The sequence below is a fragment of the Carcharodon carcharias genome, chromosome 16, assembly GCF_017639515.1.
Source record: "Carcharodon carcharias isolate sCarCar2 chromosome 16, sCarCar2.pri, whole genome shotgun sequence".
NCBI classification, from domain to species: domain Eukaryota; kingdom Metazoa; phylum Chordata; class Chondrichthyes; order Lamniformes; family Lamnidae; genus Carcharodon; species Carcharodon carcharias.
In genome coordinates, this window is record NC_054482.1 from 53,086,724 (window position 1) to 53,109,731 (window position 23,008).

At 41.3% G+C, this 23,008-nt stretch overlaps 1 protein-coding gene across 4 annotated transcripts in view; it reads left to right on the plus strand.

The window, feature by feature from the left end:
• efcab7 (EF-hand calcium binding domain 7) overlaps positions 1 to 20,181 on the plus strand; it is a 132,581-nt gene extending 112,400 nt beyond the window's left edge. For all 4 annotated transcript variants that reach the window (XM_041208888.1, XM_041208887.1, XM_041208886.1 and 1 more), the window contains exons 11-14: positions 10,684 to 10,832; positions 11,295 to 11,504; positions 13,740 to 13,847; positions 18,405 to 20,181. In XM_041208888.1, the coding sequence (XP_041064822.1) occupies positions 10,684 to 10,832; positions 11,295 to 11,504; positions 13,740 to 13,847; positions 18,405 to 18,479 (542 nt within the window). In that variant the 3' untranslated portion in view covers positions 18,480 to 20,181. The remainder of the gene's footprint in view (positions 1 to 10,683; positions 10,833 to 11,294; positions 11,505 to 13,739; positions 13,848 to 18,404) is intronic.
• The last annotated feature ends 2,827 nt before the right edge of the window (positions 20,182 to 23,008 follow it).

The following is a 23,008-nucleotide window of genomic DNA, read 5'->3' on the forward strand; positions in this document are numbered from 1 at the left end:
AATTAGGAAAACAAAGAGAGTGTATGAAAAAATATTGGCAAGTACAATCAAGGAAAACCTAAAAATGTTTTATCATTGCATTAAGAGCAAGAGTTTAACTAGGGAAAGGGTAGGGTCTATCAAAGATGTAAATGGTAATTTCTGCAGTGATGCTGAAGATGTGGGCAGTGTTCTCAATGAGTACTTTGTCTCTGTCTTCACTGAAGAGAGGGATGATGAAGATATTCTAGTTAAAGAGAAGTGTGAAATATTAGATACAATGAGCATAGTGGGAGAGGAAATATTGGAGGGACTGACCTCCTTGAAGGTTGATAAATCACCAGGGCTGGATGGATTGTATACCAGGCTGTTAAAGGAAGCCAGGGAGGAAATAGCAGATGCTCTGAGGATCATTTAGCAATCCTCAGTAGATACAGGTGAGGTACCAGAGGATTGGAGGTCTGTGAACATTGTACCATTATTTTAACAGGGTGCAAGGGACAGACCAAATACTTATAGGCTGGTCAGTCTAACTTCGGTGGTGGGAAAATTATTAGAATCAGTTCTGAGAGACAGGGTAAACTGCCACTTAGAAAGGATTAATCAGGGATAGTCAGCATGGTTTTGTTAGGGGAAGATTGTGTCTTACTAATTTAATTGATTTTTTTGAGGAAGTAACAAGGAGGCTTGATGAGGGTAGTGCAGTGGATGTTGTCTACATGGATTTTAGTAAATCACAGAATCACAGAGTTGTTATGGTGTAGAAGGAGGGCATTCGGCCCATCATGTCTGTACTGGCTCTCTGAACGTTTTAACTTAGTACCAATCTCCTGTCTTTTCCCCATAACCCTGCATATTGTTTCTATTTAGAAATGCCCCCTTGAATGCCTCAACTGAACCTGCCTCCACCACACTTCCAGGCAGTGCATTCCAAACCCTAACTACTTGCTGTATGAAAAAGTTTTTTCTAATCTCGCATTTGCTTCTTTTGCAAAACACCTTAAAACTGTGCCCTCTAGTTCTCAATCCGTTTATGAGTGGGAAAAGTTTCTCCCTATCCATTCTGTCCAGGCCCCTCGTTATTTTGAAAACTTCTACCAAGTCACTTTTCAGCCTTCTGTCCAAAGAAAACAGTCCCAACTTCTCCAATCTTTCCTCATAACTGATGTGTCTCATCTCTGGAATCATTTTTGTAAGCCTCTCCTGCACTCTTTCCAGTGCGTTCACATCCTTCCTATAGCATGGTGCCCAGAACTGTACACAATACTCCAGCTAAGGTTTAACTAGTGTCTTATATAAGTTCATCAAAACTTCCCTGCTCTTGTACTCTATGCCCCCATTAACAAAGCCTAGAATACTGTTTGCTTTAGAAACAGCTCTCTCTCTACCTGTACTGCCACCTTTAATGACTTATGCACATAAACACCCAGGTCTCTCTGCTCCTGAATGCCCTTTAGAATAGTACCCTTTATTTTATAGTCTCTCCATGTTCTTTGTACCAATGTATATCACCTCACACTTCTCCACATTGAACTTCATCTGCCACCTATCTGCCCACTGCACCAATGTGTCAATGTCCTTTGAAGTTCTACACTGTCCTCCTCACAGTTTACAATTCTCCCACGTTTTGTGGCGTCCGCAACCTTTGAAATTGTCGCCATGCACACCAAGATCTAGATCATTTATGTATATTAGGAAGAGCAAGAGTCCCAATACCGACCCCTGAGGATCTCCACTACAAACCTTCTTCCAGCCTGAAAAATACCCATGAACCATTACTCTCTGTTTCCTGTCCCTCAGCCAATTTTGTATCCATGTTGCTACTGTCCCTTTTTATCCTATGACCTGTAACTTTCCTCACAAGTCTGTCATGTGGCACTGTACCAAATGCCTTTTGGAAGTCCATATACACCACATCAATGACCTTGCCCTCACCAACCATCTCTGTTACCTCTTCAAAAAACTCCAGCGGATTTGTTAGACATGAATTTCCTTTAACAAATCCCTGCTGACTCTACCGAATCAATCCAAATTTTTCCATGTGACTATTAATTCTATCCCAAATAATTGTTTCTAGAAGTTTCCCCACCACTGAAGTTAAGGCATTTGACAAGGTCTCACATGGCAGACTGGTCAGAAAAGTGAAAGCTATGGGATGCAGAGAAATGTGGTGAGTTGGATCCAAAATTGGCTCAGCAATAGGAAACAAAGGGTAAAGGTTGATGGTTGTTTTTGCGAATGGAAAATGGTTACCAGTGGTGTTCCATGGGGCTCAGTGTTGGGTGGCTTGCTATTTGTTGTATATGTTAATGATTTGGACTTAAACGTAGGTGGCATGAGTGGGAAATTTGCAGATGACACAAAAATTGGCCATGTAGTTGATAGTGAAAATTGTAGCTGTTGTCTCCAGAGTGATATCAATGGTTTGGTTGAGTGGGCAGAAAAGTGGTAGATGGAATTCAATTCAGTAAAGTGTGAGGTAGTGTATTTGGGGACAGTAAACAAAGCTAGGGAATAGGCAATAAATGGGAGGATATTGAAAGGAGCTGAGGAAGTGCGAGACCTTGGTATACATGTCCACAGGTCCCTGAAGGTGGCAAGACTGGTGGATAAGATGGTAAAGAAAGCATATAGAATGCTTTCCTTTTTGGACAAGGTGTAGAATACAAAAGCAGGGATGTAATGACGGAACTATATAAAACACTGGTTAGGCCATAGCTGGATTTTTATGTACAGTTCTGGCCATCACATTACAGGAAGTACATAATTGCTCTGGACAGAGTACAGAGGAAATTTATAAGAACGTTGCCAGGGCTTGAAAATTGCAGCTATGAGGAAAGATTGGACAGGCTGGGGTTGTTTTCCTTGGAACTGAGGAGGCTGAGGGGTGACCTGATTGAGGTGTACAAAATTGAGGGGCCTAGATAGAGTAGACAGGGATGCCCTGTTTCCCCTAGCAGAGAGGTCAATTACCAGCGGGCACAGATTTAAGGTGATTGGTAGAATTATTAGAGGAGACATGAGGAAAAACTTCCTCACCCAGAGGGTGGTGCTTGTTTGGAATTTGTTGCCTGTTTGGTGGTGGAGGCAGAAACTCTCAACTCATTTAAAAGGTACCTGGATGCACCTAAAGTGCTGTAACCTTCAAGGCTACAGACCTGGTGCTGGAAGATAGGATTAGAATGGACAGCTAGATTTTTGTATCTTTTCTTTTTTGGTTGGCGCCGGCACGATGGGCTCTATGGCCTCTTTCTGTGCCGTAACTTTTCTATGGTCCTATGGTTGGTATGGGAACCTGAACTGATTTTACTTGGCAGCTGGCAATTAACTGCCTGCAATCGAGCTTCTATCCATTTAAGGGATAAAGTCCAGCCCCAAGAGCTGTTAGCCAATCAGAAAGCCAGCAGCTCTTCAATCCCAGCTGCAACCAGCCAAGGCCAGCAATGATGGAGGTGGCCCCAGAATCCAGGTAAGAAAGGTCTGGTTTTCCGGGGCCATTCAGCCAGGTCCTTGGGAAGGGGCTGGGTGGTGTTCATGAAGGCAGGAAGGGAAAACCGAAGGGGGACTTGCCACTGGGGGGAAGCTCCATGGGCCACAAGGTGCCTGATTAGGAGGACCCCTATCCCCATGCCTGCAGGGTATACCTCCTGTAGCAAAGTGCCTAGCTGCTGCTGGTAAAATAACAGCAGTGGAAAGAGGCCCTAAAGTGTTACTTAATTGGTAAAATGCCAGCAGCAGCAGGAAGACGATGGACATGTTATCCCCGCCAACACCCAAGTTTTCACTGTCCCCCCATCTCCCAGCACGCTACTAATCCTGGCCTATGTTTCTGGTCCAGCAAGAAAGAAAGAATTACTTTCATAAAGTGCCTTTCATGATCTTGGAACAACGCAATTAAGATTTTTTTTTAAGTAACCACCGTCGTAATGATTGAAACACAGTAGCCAATATGCACACAGAAAAGTCCCATAAGCAGCACTGTGATAATGTCTAGATGATCTGTATTAGTGATTGAGGGATAATTATTGACCAGGACATGCAATAACTCCTCTCCTCTTCTTCAAAATATTGCCTGGGGATCTTTTAAGTCTACCTGAGAAGGCAGGCAAGATTTCAGTTTAAAGTCTCATTTAAAAGATGACATCTCTGATGGTGCAGCACTCCCTCAGTACTTTATGGAGTGTCAGATTAGAATTTGTGCTCAAGCCTTTGTACAGGGACTAGAATCTACATCCTCTGACTCAGGCATGAGTGCTACCACTGAGCCACAGCTGTCAAATCAAGGAATGAAGCATTGCTTGATTTTCGTTCTGAGAAATTAAATTGGACAAATTTCTGATGAGAGTAAGAGAACACTTAGGAAATAATGTCTTATTCATAGCTAGGTTCAACATAAATATAAAAAATTACGAGAGTCAAATAAAGGTGTACAGGATTGGAAAAAGTTAAATTCAGTATGATAAGAGGTGACCTGACCCAAATGTGAGCAGAAATATTAACAAATAGGTTGGCAGATCATCAGAAATGATAATGCCATATAAGGTGCATAGAGCACTGACCTAACTCCTGTGATGTAACTGGTTCAGTTACACCAGGGCCACAAGGATAGGAAGGTCGAATATATTGTTGGAAATACGTACCTATATCCTGGGTTTATTTAGAAATCTTTTCTGTATTCCATTGATAATGTGCTGATCCAATCATATGAGGCAAACCTTCGAAACAACAGGTGCAAGGGTGTATTGCTACAGTGAAAAGGGAGACACTTTACTGTCCTAGCTTCAGCTCCTTTCCCAGTGAATTCCTGCATTTTGTGTTCTGATGCTGGTTGTTACAGCAGTGAGCAATATAATTGTTTGTATTGCTAGAAATTTATACACCATTTCAAAAATGTTGGCCTGGATTTTGCAGTCAGGGGTGAAGCAACAGCATTTGCTTCTGATCTTAAAGAAAGTTTTCCATAAAGGTCTAGTGATTGTGTGGTGGGGTCTTCCCCTTTCGTGACAGATAGACAAAGGTAATCTGTTTTTGCAATGCAAGAGATTTCGTTATATAGATTTTAAGAAGGTATTCGATAAGGTGAGTCAAAAGAATCAGATGCATGGCATAAAAGAAAAGTTGGCTGAAGATCAGAAAACAGAGTTACAGTAAATTGTTGCTGTTAAGACTGGAGAAGGACTGGAACTATACCCAAGTGTCAGCCTTAGATATAGGGAACACAGTCTCCAAATTTGGTGATGACAAAAAGGAGGTTTGGTAAGCAGCAGGAAGGACTGCAGAAGATTTCAGGAAGACAAAGGCAGGATATTGGAATGAGAAAATACGTGGAATACATGGATAGTTGAGGTAGTACAATTTTGAAAGAAAAGCAAGAATTAAGAGTATGCATTCAATGGAAAGTCGCTGAAGGGTGTTGTTATGATCCCCAGCTGAGGTTACCACTGGACAAGCCTGATCCCAGAGTGGAACCCAGCTTGATAGATCCTAACTTTTATTTGTTTGTTTAGATACGTGGATAGGGACAACTGAACAGTCACCAGGGTCAGATAATGAACTTTTAACAAAAGCATAAAACATTTATTAAACACGAAAAGTTGAACGATATTACAATACCCCTTCACCCACAACTATACCTTTACAGATATATACAGATTTGTAAGGATAACACAAGTTACAAAGCTATCTTACACTCTAATGTTCACAATAAGTACACAGTTCATGTAAACCAATTGGCAACCTGTGGTCAGACACACCACACTCTGAAACTGAGTGACCAATGCCACCCCAGACAAATGCTATGGATCACTCCTCTATTCCCCCCCAGGCACTTGTCACAAAGTGAGGCAACCAGTCTCACTGAACTCCATCTTTCACACAAGGGTTTCTGATCTCCACTTTCCAAGAACTCACCTTGGAATCTTCTCCCAAGCCGATGCTTTCTCCCAGAAGCCCTCACAAGGGTTCACCTCTAGGGTTTTGAACTCTCCTTCCAATGTTCCTCTCCCTGGGTCACCACATGCATTCAAGCCTTCTTCCACGCGCACTCTCTCACCAACTCAGCTGTCAACAGTACACCACATGGCCATAGCAAAGAGTTATAGACCTTCAGCTGTCTCTTTGGACCTTCTGACTTCTCACAAGCCTTTATATGGTTTTGACTCTGCTATCTGCAGCTTGGAACTTTAAGCTTGGAACCTTTTTCTGCCCCTCACTCTTAACTTCACTTAACAGGACCTTTTCCAGGTTCCTGTCCTTCCTTCGACTAGAAGGACTTTTTCCTGTTCCACTCCCCTGGATTTGGGGACTTTCTTCTTTAGCTTGGGACTGGCTATCTGTCTCTTTTGCTTCAGTCTCTCCCTGGCAGCTACTTTCAACCAACTTTAACTTGAGACTGGCTATCTGCCTGTTCTAGGTTGCTTCTGCTTGGCAGCTGCCTTAAAAACTAATTGAATTCAAAAACTGCCATTTCTAGTTTCTTCTGTGTGTGTCTGTGGAAGGGACCTGCCTCTCTGGACCCCCGTTGCTAGGCAACAACCCAATTTTTCTACTCTTGTGTTTGCTTAACTTCTCTTACAGTTGTAAACTCTCATTAGAGATGCAAGCACCTTTTAAAGTGAAACTAAAACTCAACTTGACATTTTATTAATGCACACATACAGAAATACAAATCAAACTTAAATATTAAAGCTAAAACTCATTCCTAACACCCACAAATATCCATCTAACTTACTTAAACTATTTCTGTTTCCTAAGAGTGTGAACAATTCAAGTACATAATTCCCTAAAAGTTCAAGTCCAGGTAGATAAAGCCATAAAAAAAGCCAACAGAATTTTGGGTTTTATAAATAGGGGCAAAGGATTACATAGGTTATACAACACAGAAACAGGCCATTCGGCTCCACTCAAGCCTCCTCCCAACTTTCCTCATCTAACTCTCAGCTTAAACCTGTATCCTCTTAGCCCTCATATGCTTATATAGCCTCACCTTAAATGCATCTACAATATTTACTTCAACTACTCACCATGGTAGTGAGAAAGGCCCAGGAGAGTGGAGTGCACAAAACACAGGGGCCCAGGCCCTTGGTGGGTGCCCAGGGCCTCGGGCTCAATGCGCAGCTTTTGCTTTACGAACAGCATTGAACATCTGTGCAGGCAGTTGCAGCAGAAGGCCATACCCGCAGGCCACACTGAATGCCCATCCCAACTCAGAACTTCAGCTGATGTCAGAATGAATGAAAGTTGATTACATGTTGACAAAGCAAGTTTCATTGTTAAGATTAGAGCTGGCAATCTTCCATTCAAGCACCAGATTTAAGCGCTGCTACTTTGGAAACATGCTAAGTAGAAGTAAAACATATTCCCATAGTGACGAATGCAGTAATCAGGTAATGGCTACTTTTGGCTATGGGGAGATCTACCCAACAATCCCTCGCCCAGATCTTGGCCAGCCCCCCCTGCTGTGCCCCAGAGCCAAGGTTGAAGTTAGTAAGTCTTAACTCTGGACGCAATGATATGAGGGGGCTGAGATGCACAGGAACAGCCTATGATGGTTCAGCATGAAGCTCAAGCTATTGTAGCTCTTCAACATTGTTTTCCAGGATAGATGTCAACATCTATCACCTGGCAGAATGACAATGAGACTGGACAGCAGAAATGATCCCTGGCACTAAAGTTAGTGAGGAGAAGTGAGTCTCCAGACACAATCATGGGGGTGGAGGGGGTTGGAGCATGTGGTGAGAGGGAGGTGTAAGGTTTGCCTATGAGGCTTGGAAGAGAACTCCTGCTCCTCCTGATAAAAGCAAAATATTGCAGATGCTAGAAATCTGAAACAAAAATGGAAAATGCTGGAAAAACTCAGCAGGTCTGGCAACATCAGTGGAGAGAGAAACAGAGTTAACATTTCGGGTCTATATGACCCCTGCCTCTGCCTTAAAAATATTCAATGACACCGACTCCATCACCTTCTGAGGCAGAGTTCCAAAGTTGCACAACCCTCTGAGAGAAAAAAATTCTCCTCATCTCTGTCCTAAAAGGGGAAGCCCTGATTTGAAAGCATTGCCCCCTATCTCTGGACTCACCCACAAGAGGAAACATCCTTCCCACATTCATCTTGTCAATACCGTTCAGGATCTTATATAATTCAACCAAGTTACCCCTCACTCTTCTAAAGTCCAGTGGAAACAAGCCCAGTCTGTTCATCCTCTCCTGATAGGCATACACCCTGCATTCCTGGTATCATCTTTGTAAATCCCTTTTTTGCATCATCTCTAGTGCATCTTTAGCTTTTTCATAGTATGGCAACCAGAATTTTTAAAAATTCATTTTACAGGATGTGGGCATCACTGGCTAGGCTAACATTTATTGCCCACCCCTAATTGCCCTTGAGAAGGTGGCGGTGAGCTGCAGTTCTTGTACCGCTGCAGTCCATGTGGTGTAGGCACACCCACAGTTTTGTTAGGGAAGGAGTTCCAGGATTTTGACCCAGCGACAGTGAAGCAATGGCAACATATTTCCAAGTCAGGATGGTGAGTGGCTTGGAGGGGAACTTCCAGGTGGTGGTGTTCTCATGTATCTGCTGCCCTTATCCTTCTGGATGGTAGTGGTCGTGGGTTTGGAAGCTGCCTAAGGAACCTTGGTGAGTTTTTGCAGTACATCTTGTAGATGATACGTACTGCTGCCACTATTCATTGGCGGTGGAGGGAGTGAATTTTTGTGGAAAGGGTGCCAATCTTGGATGGTGTCAAGCTTCTTGAGTGTTGGAGCTGCATACACCCCACATTCCTGGTATTATCCTTGTAAATTCGTTTTTTGCACTATCACTAGTATCTCTTTAGATTTTTTATAGTTTGGTGGCCAGAATTGTATGCAATAATTCAGGTATAGTCTAACCAAGGTGGAATGGAAGTTTAGCATAACTTTACTTTTCAACTCTATCCCAGTAGAAGTAAACCTTGGTGCTGGATTTGCCTTTTATGGCCTTGTTAAATAGATCACTACTTTTAACAATTTGTATGTTTGTATTCAAGATCCCTTTGGTAGCACTCTCACCTTTGAGTCAAAAGGCTCTGTGTTCAAGACCCACTCAATGACCTGAGCGCACAAAAGAATCAAGGTTGAAGTCCAATGCCATACTGAGGGAGTTCTGCACCGTCAGAGGTGCTGTCTCTCAGATAAAATGTTAAACTTAGGCCATATCTGCCCTCTCAGGTGGACATAAAAGATCCCATGACACTATTTCAAAAATGAGCAGGGGAGTTATCCCACTGTCTTGACCAATATTTATCCCTCAATCAACATCACAAAAACATATTGTCTACCTATTATCACATTGCTATTTGTGGATCTTGCTGTCGTGTTTCCTGCGTTACAACACATCACAAAAGTACTGCATTAGCTGTAAAACACTTTGAGATGTCTGCTGACTGTGAAAGATGCTATATAAATACAAGTCTTTTTTTACCTTTTCAGATCCATTTGCTCATTTACCTTTTAGATTCTTATTTTCTAAGTAATATGCAACCTACTTATTTTTCTTGTCAAAAATGTAATACCTCACATTTATCAATGTTGAAATTCATTTGCCAATTAAATGTCTATTCCGTAAGTTTGTTAATATCTTCTTGTGATTTATTGCAACCCCCTTCAGTATTGATTACTCTCTCCACCCCCCCCCCCCCCCCCCCCCCCCCCCCCCCACACCACCACCACCACCACCACCACCACCACCATAATAACTTGGTGGCATCTCCAAATTTAGAAATTGCGTTTTTGATTCCAAAGTCTAAATCGTTAATATAAATTATGAACAACACTGATCCCAGCACTGACCCTTGTGGAACACCATTACTTCCTTCCACTCTGAATAGCTACCCTTTACTCTTACTCTCTCTTTTCTGTTTTGAAGGCAGCTAGCTAACCTGTTCTGGTGCTTATCCCCGACTCTTCATTCTTTGATTTATTTGTAAGTCTTTTATGATATACCTTATTGAAAGCCCATCGACAATGTAAAAATTATACTGTTTTACTTTTGTTTATTCTCTTTGTTACGTCTTCAAAAAATTAAATGAGGTTAGGCGAGCAAGACTTTCCCTTTTGAAATCTATGCTGACTATTTATTATTATATTTTTAATTTCTTGATTTCCTTTTATTTGCTCCTTTAGTAGGGATTCCATTATTTTTTCCCACTACCAATGTAAGCTGACTAGAATAAAAGTGTATAAGAGTAATAGAAATTTATTACAAAACATGGTTAGGCCATAGCCAGAGTACTTTCTGCAGTTTTAGAAGTCCTGTTATAGAAAGGCTATTAAAGTCACAAAGAACATAGAGCATAGATTCACCAAGATGATGCAAGGATATAAAACTAGTTATGAAGAAATTTTGAAATAATAGATCAACTTCCATGTGGTCAGAGTAAGCCAAGAGGATATTTAATATAATTTTAAAACAAAATCTCTGAATGAATATGAATTCTTCTGTCCTTACTGCTGCCTCTCTTCAAACTGTCGCATGTGACCTTGGGTTATACATTGATTGTGGTCAAGAGATTGGGTAGGTCATCTGCTCCCAACATCTTTACCAGTGCCTCTTTGAGCTAACCACTGGAAGGTATACAACAGCAGTCTGGAGAAGGTCACGCTTTACAACCCCTTATGGGGCATCATTAAATATACCTTTATTTCACACTTCCATATCCTACACAGAAAATTTTGACACAAAGAAAAATGAGCTGACACGCCAGGGCTTCATGGACTTGAACCTAATGGAAGCCAATGATCGGGATGGTGATCCAAGAGACCTCTGGGTGACACTTGAATCAATGGGTTACAGCAAAACACTAGAAATGCATGAGGTATGTTGTTTTTTATGTTCATTTTGATTGATACCACTTACAGGAAGAGAAATGTGTTAATATGCAGGATTTCAAGATCCATTTGCTTCCAGGTACAAACATTCTAAATTTTACTCTATGAAGTTCAGGTGTAAACTCACTCTTTTAAATGTCATTTTAATTCAGTATTGTAAATGGATTTATTTAACACATTGTATCAATGCACAAGTGGAAAACTTACGTGTATGTATTTAGGATTATGATATGTTTGTGTTCTATATTTAATTCAACACTTAAATTTACTGGCACTAGTAGCGACAGATCTATAGCCACTCTTAGCTTTTGTTCTTTAGCTTGGTTTCAGTTTTTGTTTGAAGAGCTTTCAGAACATTTTCTTACATTAAAGGCATTAAATGCAAACTGTTTTTCTACGTATAGAAATCTAGTTCCTCATTAAAATATGCATTATTTTTGTGTATATAGGCATGTCCTTTTGTAATTAATATCCATGCAGAGGAAAGCCAACTTAAGCTGACACCAATCAGTCTGAAAGTGGGTGGAAGCCTTCTCAACTCAGCTATAAGCAAATCTGTCATAAGTAAGGGAGAAGCAAAAACCATGAAGAATTATAACAACCTGGTGATTCACATCTACAAGACTGAAACACGAATCACTTCAGTCATTGAAAATAAAGTATGCATTGTTACCATTTGCTTTATTTGATTAAGTTAGAGTTTGTTTCTTTATAGTTTGTAGCATCCACATATTGTGTTAGTATTTAACGTAGATTGAAATAATATGAGCCTTAAATCTGTGTTGTTCACATTTTTTCAGTGAACACAATCCCAAGCCCTGTCTTTCCCAAGGATCATACTCATGGGTGTTCTAACATACTGAAGCAGACTGATGCTATCCTAATTTCAATTAGTGGCGAACAGTGGAGCAGTTTCTTCACTTGTTCCTTGCATGATAGGCCCACTTCCTGAAAGCAATCTCCTTAGGAAGCAAATTAACTTATTTGATTGTGCTTTCAGCTCTGAGTCAGTAGTCTATGGATTCAAGCCTCACACCAAGATTTGCAGACATACTTAATGCTGTTATTGCAGTGCATTACTGAAGGACTGCTGCATTATTAGGTGCACCATTGTTTTCATTCTCAAGATACATCCATCACTGGCAAGGGCATCACTTATTACACATTAGTGATGTTGAGTAGGTGAAGGTTGGGCATCTTCTTGAACCACAGCAGTCCATGTGGTGGAGTTATTCCTACAGTTCTGTTTGTTCTGGAGTTTCAGGATTTTGACCAATTCAGGATGGTATGTGACTTGGAGATGACAGTGTTCCCATGCACCTGCTGTCCTTACCTTTCCAGCTGGTGGAGATTACAAGTTTAGGAGATGCTGCCAAAGAAGCCTTCACTTGCTGCAGTACATCCTGTACTTGTACACACTGCAAGCAACCCTGTGGTGAAGCAGAATGAATGTTTAATGAATGCAGATGAAGTAGGCTACTTTGTTCTGGAGTATGCCTAGCTTCTCAAGAGCTGTTGTAGCTGCACCCATCCAGGCGAATGGAGTATATTCTGTCATACTCCTTGTGAATTATAGTTGCTGAGGCTTAATCAACCTCTGACCTGCTCTAGGAGCCACAGCATTAATTTGGCTGGTCCACAGTGACCTTCACGATGTCAATGGTGGACGATTCAACTAGGGTAGTGTTATTGAATGGCAACGGGAGGTGGTTATGCTCTGCGTTGTTGAAGATGATCATTGCCTGACAATTGTGTGCTGAAAATGTTTCTTGCTATTTATCAGCCTGCATGTTGTTGAAAACAGAGCTGAATACTGTGCAATCATTGGCAAACAGCATCTTTTCTGACCTTACAATGAAGGGAAGGCCACTGATGAAACTGCTGAGTATAGCTGGGTCCAGGATGATGCCATAGGGAACTAAACAATGTTCTGGGGCTGAGATGATTGGTTAGTGCCAATTAAGACTTCAGCCACTGAAAAAATTTGCTCCCTGATCCCCGTTGACTTGTGGTCGTTGTTCCAAACACAGTGGAATGCTGACACTTCATCCCACATATGGGGCAGGATTTTCAGGTTGTCTGGTGATGGGCTGGGAGCGGCCAGGAAACGGTCCACCACCCATGATCGGCGCCCGACCGCGATTTTGGTTAACGGCCAGCCAACGCAAAAGGCGTGCTGAGAAGCTCAGTGCTGCTGAGGGTGGGGGTAGGAGGAGTGCAAGTGCAAAAGTCTGTGCATGAGTTGGGTAGCGGGCACTGAAAGCTCCATGAAGGCAGGAAGCTGCCTCAGGGAGCTGAACAATTTTAAAATCAAAAATCAATATTTTTAAAATCTGAAAAAAATGCTCCGACATGGGACTCACTCACAATTACATGAACAGAATAAAAATTCTGCTCAAAAATTTATATTTATTTTTTAATTAATTATGGAAACCTCATCCTGCCCGTGGATGAGGTTTGCTAAAAAATCAAAAGGCTGCCTGGCTGATTCGCGTGCCCCCCCCCCCCAATCATAAGGCTGGATGCGCAGCGAAAAATATGTTTAAATTAATTGATTAAGAGCCTTAATAGGCCTCTTAATTGTCAGCACGAGCACTGCTGCCAACTCTCGCACGCACCTGCCGACCGAAATATCTCTCACTATTTTATGCCCGATTGGGTTGAGCGTGCGCCTGCCCGTCTGTGGGGTGTAAAATCCTGCCCTTGGAATTCTGCTCTTGTATCCATGTTTGATTCAGGTTGTAATGAGATCTGGAGCTGAATGTCCCACCATTACAGATGCAAGTTTTCTGCCAATTAGAATTACTCCACATATTAGGAAGAAACAGCTGACAGCAACCTGTTGTAGTGTTATTACTGTACAATTTTTGGTAACCTTACTTTATTCTTTACAGTCTGAAACAAAAGTGATTGTCCATGTCAACAATGAACAGAATAAGAACTGTGTCAGCAGTCGAGGGCTAAGTATTTTTGCAGTGGAAGTAGCACCAAGGTCAACTACAGTAAGTTGAATTGTGCATTTATAGACGTACTGTAGCATAGTGATTATGTTACAAGACTAATAATCCAGAGACCTGGACTGATGATCATGAGATATGAATTCAAATCTAGGGAATTTAAATTCAACTTGTTAGAAAAATTTGGAAGGGAAAGCTAGTATCAGTAATTGTGACCATGAAACTACCAGGTTTTGTAAAAACCCAACAGATTCACCAAGTCCTTTATAGAAGGATATCTGCCATCCTTATGTGGTCTAGCCTATATGTGACACCATAACCAGAAATGTGGTTGACTTTTTTCTGTCCTCTGAAATGTCTCGAATGCTGCTCAGTTATATTTAAGAAGCTGACTCACCACCAATTTCACAAGGGTAACTGGGATGGATAATAAATGCTGGCCTTGACACAGCCCATGAATGAATAAGAAAAAGTTAATGGTAACGTTATATACATAGAATCTGCAACTCCTTTGTAATATACCATGACATGAATCTGCCTGTTGCTATCATGACATCTGGCATCAGCAATTAAATAAACCTCAGCAAACTGAATAACTTACTCCTCCCCAAACACACATATAGGCTGAATTTTGTTGGAGCATAGGTGGCCCTGACCAGGGCCCGGCAAGCTCTTGTTGGTCATTTCCAGGAGCCCTGACCTGATTCTGTGTCCATCAAAACAAAACTTGCGTTTATATAGCACATTTCACGACCACAGGTTCTCAATAGCACTTTAGAGCCAATGAAGTAATTTTTGAAATGTAGTCACTGCTGTAATGTAGGAAATTCTATCAGCAATTAACTGCTTGCCATTGGGGCTGCTGTTCTTTTAACAGCAGAGATCTCGTCTCTGACAGCTGCCAAGCATTCAGCAATATGGTAACTCTTCAGTCCCAGTAGTGCCACCGATAGCGGTCAACTTTAGTGTTAAAAAGAAAAATATTTTTAGTATTGTTTGGCCACTATGTTGCCCAGAACTACTAGCCTCTTACTAAAGTAAGGTTGACCCAAAATCATTGTTACAGTACAAAGAAATGTAACCTTTTACACTTGATAAACAGAAAACGCATGGATGACCTCTGCTTTATGCAGATTAATTCTTATGTTCCTGGATAATTCACTTCACTTTCACAAAGCTTTGACCAAATATCTCAAGACAGATACATTGTAGCTTTATTTCGTAAGCACCAGTTGCCCTCTGATTTTTTGCTTAAATTGCTATCCTTAGTGGAACATAGGGCAAAATCTTCTGTTCAGCGTGCAGGAGTGGGCCCCGCATGCCGATGCGTAAAATGACACACGATGATGTCGGGCGTGCATTCCGACATCACCGCGCATCATTCTGATCTTCCGTTCGGGGGGCCTGCAATGGAGTCAGCTGTGCACCCACCGAACTGTCAGAGGCCTGTGAAGGCCATTAATAAATTAATTAAAGCAATTGTCAAGGCTGCCCATCCAACCTTAAGGTTGGCGGGCAGGCAAAGAGCCCAGATGGGCGGGATGAGGTTTCTTGAAGGGTTTATTAATTAAATTAAAAAATTTTATGAAAATTCATAAACATGTTTCAGCTCATGTGACACTGTCACATGAATGGACACGTCTGAATAATTTTATTTTTTCCATCTTTAACACTGAACTTATTCTCCCTGAGACACGGAGCTGCCTCAGGGAGATTTCTGTGCTCTTATGTGCGCATGTGTGAAAGAGCGCAGGCCCCAACTCTCCCTCGTCCCCTCACCCACACAGGTAGTGCTGAGCACTACCGGGCACGCGTCACACTGGGTGGGCCTTAATTGGCCCACCCACATAAAATAGCGGCATGCAGCCGATCGCGGGCAACAATTGGCCCCATGCCGCTCCTGACTGGCCCTCCCAACAGGGAGAAAATTCTCCCCATAGGAATAGGAGTGAGCCATTCAGCTTGTTGAGCCTGCTCCGCCATTCAGTTAGATCATGGCTGATCATCTACCTCAACAGCACAATCCCGTGCTATTCTCATATCCCTTGATGTCATTAGTCTCCAGAAGTCTATTGATTTCTGTCTTGAACATGCTCAATGATTGAGTTTCTACATTCCTCTGAGGTAGAGAATTCCAAACATTCACCACCGTTTGGGTGAAAAGATTCTTCCTCATCTCAGTTTTAAATAGCTTATCCCATATTCTGAAACTCTGTCCCCTGGTTCTAGAATCACCAGCCAGGGGAAACATCCTATCCACATCTGCCATCTCATGCCCTGTAAGAATTTTGTAAGTTTCAATGAGGTCACCTCTCATTCTTCAAAACTCTAGAGAATACAAGGCCCTGTTTCCTCAATCTCTCCTGGTAAGACAATCCCACCATCCCAGCGATTAGTCTGGGGTGAACCTCCGTTGCACTCCGTCTATGGAAAGTACATCCTTAGGTAAGGAGAGCAAAACTGTACACAATGCTGCAGGTGTGGTCTCACCAACATTCTATATAATTGCACAAGACATCTTTATTTCTGTACTCAATTCCCCTTGCGATGAAGGCCAACATAAGATTTGCCTTCCTTAATGATTGTTGCACCTGCATGCTAGCTTTTAGTGACTCATGAACAAGGACACCCTTCCTAATCTCTCACCATTTAAGAAATATTCTTTCTTTTTTTTTCTACCAAAGTGAATAACTTTACACTTATTGACATTATATTCCATCTGCCATTTTCTTGCCCATTCACTTAGCTTATCCAAGTCTGCTTGAAGCCTCTTTGCATTCTCTTCACGACTTACATTCCCACCTAGTTTTGTGTAATCAACAAATTTGGAAATATTACAATTGAACCCCACATCCAAATCAAATCATTTATATACATTTATGTGGCCCTAGCACTGATCCTTGTGGCATGCCACTAGTCACAGCCTGCCATCCTGAGACTGACCTGTTTATTCCTACTGTCTGCTTTCTGTCTGTTAATCAATTCGCAATCCACTCTAGTACATTACCCCCAATCCATGTGCTCTAATTTTGTTTATGAACCTCCTGTGTGGGAACTTCTCAAAAGCCTTCTGAAAATCCAAATACACCACATCCACTGGTTCTCCTTTATCTATGCTACAAGTAACATCCTCAAAAAAAACTGTTAACAAGTTTGTCAAACAGGATTTTACTTTCATAGATCCGTGTTGACTCTGCCTAATTTTACCATTACTTCCTAAGTGTCCAGTCCTTTGTAATAGATTCTAACATTTTCCCTACTACTGACACCAAACTAACAAGCCTATAGTCCTACATTCTCCCCCTCCCTCCCTTCTTAAATAGTAAGGTTACATTTGCTACTTTCCAGTCTGCAGCAACCTTCTCAGAATCTATGGCCAGGATTTTGCCCTCATCGGGCGGGGGCTGGCGGGAGCGATCGGGAAGCCAACTGCCACCCATGATCGAGGCTGGACTGCAGTTTCACACTGGCGGGCTAATTAAAGCCCGCCCAGTGTGAAATGCTTGTGTGGGGGGTTGGGAGGAGGGTGAGTGTGCAACTTAGCGCATGCATGCAGGTGTGTGTTGGAAAAGCTCCCTGAGGCACTCTGTGCCTTTTAATTGTCGATGGGGGCGCTACCGACTCCTGCGTGCGCCCGCTGACCAAAATATCGTGCGAGTGTGTGATGACGTCAGGATGCTCACCCGACATCATTGCGCATCATTTTATGCTCATTTGGTTCAAGCACGTGCCCGCCCAACCTATCTGGCCTATAGAATTTTGAAAGATAACCACCAATGTATCCACTATCTTTATAGCCACCTCCTTCAACACTCTGGGATGAAGCTCATCTGATCCAGGGGATTTATCAACCTTCAATCCAGTTAACTTTTCAAGTACTACCTCTACTACCTCTTTTATCAATATTAATTTCTTTCAGTGCCTTAGTTTCATAAGTTCCTTGGTTGCCTAGTATTTCTGGGAGTTTTCTATATTGCCTTCCATGAAGACTGACACAAAGTAATTGTTTAGTTCTTCTGCCATTTCCCTGTTCCCTACTATGAATTCTCCTGTCTCCACCTGTAATAGGCCCACATTTATCCTAGATAATCTTTTCCTTTTCATATACCTAAAGAAGTTTTTACAGTCTACCTTTTTGTTTCCTGCTAGCTTGCATTCATATTCTCTTTTCCCTTTCTTAACAGTTTATTGATCATCCTTTGCTGGTGTAAGCCTAGAATGAGCTTTAGTGGGCTATTTATCCACGAGTGGCATTTGGAATGTCCTGAGGTTATGAACGGTGCTATATATAAATTTACCATGGCCAGCACAAACACTGTCCTCACTCAAAATCCACATACACATGCTTCCAGCCAAGATCACTGCATACTAATCAGTAGTAAAAATCCTGGTTGACTTTCCCCTCCTTAAATCAGACATGCTGACAATTGTAGTGTTCCAAATTATATTCTGACTGAGACCAGCCAACTCGCCACAGCTTATGGAAAGATTAAATGGGAGGAAGGATTGGGGCAGAAATTAACAACACTGATTAACAACACCCCTCCCATAGTATAAAATAGAAATATTAATTTTGATGTTTTCTTATCCTGTTATTTGTAGGTCTGCCAGCATGTGATGCCTGTCAATGAGAAGCTGGAATGGATTTATTGCTGCACAGAAAGTGTTGTGACCTGAAATTAAGCACAAGAAATTGAGCTGCATTATCAAGCATCTGGGTGGCTATGGCTCTGTGTCCAAAGTGTGAAGTTAGAATGACACTTTTGTATGTATGTCGTTTAATGTATTTTTAATTGATCTCATTTATTTGCTGGCTAAGTATTTTGTATAATTATGGTTCTATGGAATATGGCATTTACATATAAAAATGGAAATTGTTAATGCTGAGTTGTGAAATCACACTACACAAGAAATGCTTTTTTTGGGAGGAAGTTACTATAGTTTGATATAATGTGGCATTATGTGTTTGTGAAAGTTACCTAATTAAAACAACACAATTCTCACTAAAGTGAGATTAATGCTGGCCTAAAATCATAGGCATTAGAGAGCAACATTGGAGGATATCTCATGACCAGATGGTCTCCAGGCCATCCATCAATCCAGTCCATCTGCTACTGCTGAAGTGAGTTCTGTCGGGCTTTTGGCCAGGCCACCAGATGCGGTGTCTCATGTTTGCAAGATATTCGCCATACTAAAACTGAAATTGATATTCTATAATGCTGCACAACATGGCCTCTTCTGTCCACCTGTACGCTATGTGCAATAAATGGCAGCCTCATAGGAACTTTTGTTAAAACTATTGCACCGAACCAGTGAAAGCAAGCTGCATGCAGGCAATATGCCTTTGTGTCACAGAGAGATCATCTGTGCAATGAAAACAAAATACATTAATTTATGTACATTACAGAAGCGTTTAGCAATATAATGGAGAGATTCCAAAAATGGAACAAAAATAAAACTAGCTGGATAAACTCAGCAGGTCTGACAGCATCTGCGGAGAGGAATACAGTTAATGTTTCAAGTCTGTATGACTCTTCATCAGAATTAAAAAATGGAAGTCTGAAATGAAAATAGGTTAATGTTCCAGGTAGAGATCTCATTTTAGTCTATTTCTCACGTTACAAAATTAAAATAGTACCACAAAAATCTACAAACAGTTGGTGCTTCAAAACATAGCAAATATTTCTAGCAGGCCATATAGTACCTGCAGAAATAGCATAAAAAGTAGCCTGTTGCAGACATTGATTCTGTTTGAAAACTGAAAAGTTGACAGTGCCCCTTTAATGGCTTTTCCTATGTAATTACTCTTTCAGTTGCTTATTCTCAGCAAGTCTTCATACATTTATAATTGTGAAGCTTCATAGGAAAGCACTTATTATTTCAAATGTTTATCAACAGCATTTTATACTATTGCAGTTGTAGTTTTTCAGTTGCATTTTGTTTGCAAGCATATTGTGCCCTCACCTTCTGGATCTTGCTCCTTAAATGAATAGATGTAAGTCTTCTGCTGGTATGGAAAGATCTCATGTGAATTAACTTGGACAGTCTCAGCCCACTTGCAGTGGACACCAGCCTGCACAAAAACACTGCCTCAAAATTGACCATGTAGATTGGTTGATGGGTAAGTGTCAGACTAGTGCAGTATTGCAAGGTTACATCAGAGCACCTAACCTTGACACACTTAATTTTAGTGCCCTTGATGCTGAGACTGGATACTCCAAAAATAAAGTAATAACGCTAACATCCTTTGCCCTGACAAACACAAAGATTCACAGAAGAGAAATACATATATGATCATGTTCTAGATAACTTGCAGCTTTTTAGCTACTAGCTAATTGTTTTCCTATATATGAATATACATAAAATATTTCAGAAATAATATTGTTGGCTTCAGTACTTTTGCTATCCAAGGTGAGCACCATAAGGGGAAAATCTTTCCCAACATTTTTCTCATTCCACTCACCCCTTCCATTACCCTAAGGGATCAACAATTACTGGCCCTCTCCATATACCCTTCCAGGATGTTTGGCCATTCATGAACAAACCTTTTCCATGCACAGTGCCATTGCAATTGAATCTCCTGAGATTTTGCAGCTTGCTGACACGGAGTCCTTTTCTGTCGCAGAAGCCTTACTGCCTGCCTTCAATTTCCATTACTGTAACCACCCAAACTACCATGGTGATGGCATGGTCCTTATTACCAGTCTAATTTTGGCCTGTCCCCCTACTTCTCTGGTATCTTCTCCTAGTTTATACACTTCAACTTCTTCCACTCCTCACACCTATCTTTAAAAATCTTAAAAACTTACTGACGTTCCTCATGTACTATGTCAACTTTCTTAAGGTGTTCTACCTTCAACCTTTCCCCAATCTCTGCAGCAGGTGACTCTTCAACCTTTGTGATTTCAGCCTACACCTTAACTGCCCATGTCCTCTAATTCTCTCAGTTCACCAACCTTAATATTAAATCTCTGACCCACCTAACTCCTTGCCATGTCTCGAACCATTTCTGCATCTGAAGTTTCAGTCACTGACAGGACAATCTCTGACCAGTTCCAATTCTCTTGTCACACTTTAGATTTTTCTGATCATTTCTTGGCTTAATGGAAAAATATTTAGAAATGAATTCTGCATGAATGTTTCAAAAATAAAATTTCATAGATATTTTAAAAGCCACGGGCGAGACTACTGGCAAAGAGTTTATTAATAAAGCAGACATTGAAAGTGGGTATTAAACCCAGATTGTGGAATGTCACCACTTGCCGTCTATTTCAAGCTAAACCAAGATGACCCCTGTTTTTACAATAGCAAGAAATGGTTTCTTTAATGCCACACCCCTAGAGGAGAATGAAGTAGCTGGTTTTATTAAGATAAAAGCAAAATACTGCGGATGCGGGAAATCTAGTACAAAAACAAAAATACCTGGAAAAACTCAGCAGGTCTGACAGCATCTGCGGAGAGGGATACAGTTGATGTTTCGAGTCCGTGAAGGGTTATACGGATTCAAAACGTCAACCGTATCCCTCTCCGCAGATGCTATCAGACCTGCTGAGTTTTTCCAGGTTTTTTTTTTGTTCTAGCTGGTTTTATTGATAGGCTTGCTGGCAAATCAATGAACAAGGGTGAAATCTGAAGGATAGCTCTCCTCCTTGCTTAGGACAAAAGGGAGATAGGAACACAGGCAATCAGCCAACTAGCTGCTGGAAATTGACCAAGCAAGGGAACAAGCATATCTCCTGTCCAAAGTCAGTCAGAATAAGAAGGGTAGAAGCAATTCAGCTTAAAGCGATGGTGTAGTGTAATTTACTATTTCTTATGTTTTTGAGGAAGATTCTGTAGTTAGGTGCATCAAGGTGACATTTGATTACTTCTGTTACTCTGGATATTTACATTATCTGCAAGATAAAATTATTTTCTGATTTGTACCATCTCAGTGTTTCATGGACAAGTGCCTGTGAGGAATATGATAAGTTTAAGTCACAAGAGGGTGCTATTGTTACACCACTTGTAACAGTATTGTATAATTAGATATTGAGCAGCACAGGTACATTCCTGGAAGTAAAACATTTGGACCATTTATGGAAGTGACCAACACTCCTATGCTCATAAAAATATCCAATCTAAAACCTCGAACAGTGTCCCTTATGTACCCTCCCCAATCCACTATTCCCTCCATCTGCCCATGGGGAAAAAACTCCCTCACAATTTGCATTCAAATTTTCATCTTGATCGTCTACATATTATGACACCTCTATTGCTATTGGCCTGTTTAATCATTCCCTCCCATTTGCTGTTGCTGCCTTGCTTCCACCTATTGCCCTTGGCAAAGCCCCCATCTTAACTCCCTCAAGTAAGAGTGCAAACATGAGCATATGGTGCACAATCACCCTTGTTGTCAATCATCAGATCATATTTGACAACAGGAAACATTACTCTGCTGTACCCAGGCAAAAACCTATTACTCCAAGATTATTCTGCAAGGCAGGGACCACACCAAGCTCCTGTTTCATATGATCAATCACCCTCTCCAACTTCATTCCAAACATCAAATGTGAGGCTGTCATGAATTTCTTCATCACCAAAATTAAGCCCACCTGGGAGACTGCCTCCATTACTTTATTCCCTTTAACTTCTGTCTCTAATCTCCCACTGGTGTCCCACCAGCTCTATGCCAGGACAAAGCTTTTTGAAGCTATCTCGCCCTCTCCAAGCTTATCTCATGCATGAAATCCACCTTAATTCCCTCTTCACTAACTTAATTGTACAACTTTTCTACTTGGACCTCATGCTTTTTGGCATTGCCAAGAGTTCCTGTTCTCAGCATAATTTCCCCTCATGAAAAGTACGTTATCATCCATCTTTTCAAGAAACAAACCTAAAACCATTTGTCCTGTATAACCACAATGCCATTTCCAAACTGATTTTCTCTTTTAAGTTCTTGAATGTGTTGTCATCTCTCACTTTTGTACCCTGTTCCAAATTATGACCCTTTGCCTAGTTGCATGTCCAGCAACAGCTCTTTATATAGTGTGTCATGCTACTATCTTCAGCTATATGCACAATAACCTTCTTCTTGATTCTCGTCTGCACCTATCGACAAAGCACAGACTTCCGTCTGTTTCCGTAGCTAGTTTTTCTGAAACAGGTCACTTGCCTGTTGCCAGGGGCTATAACTTGAGGAGCACCACTCCGCACCAAACATGACT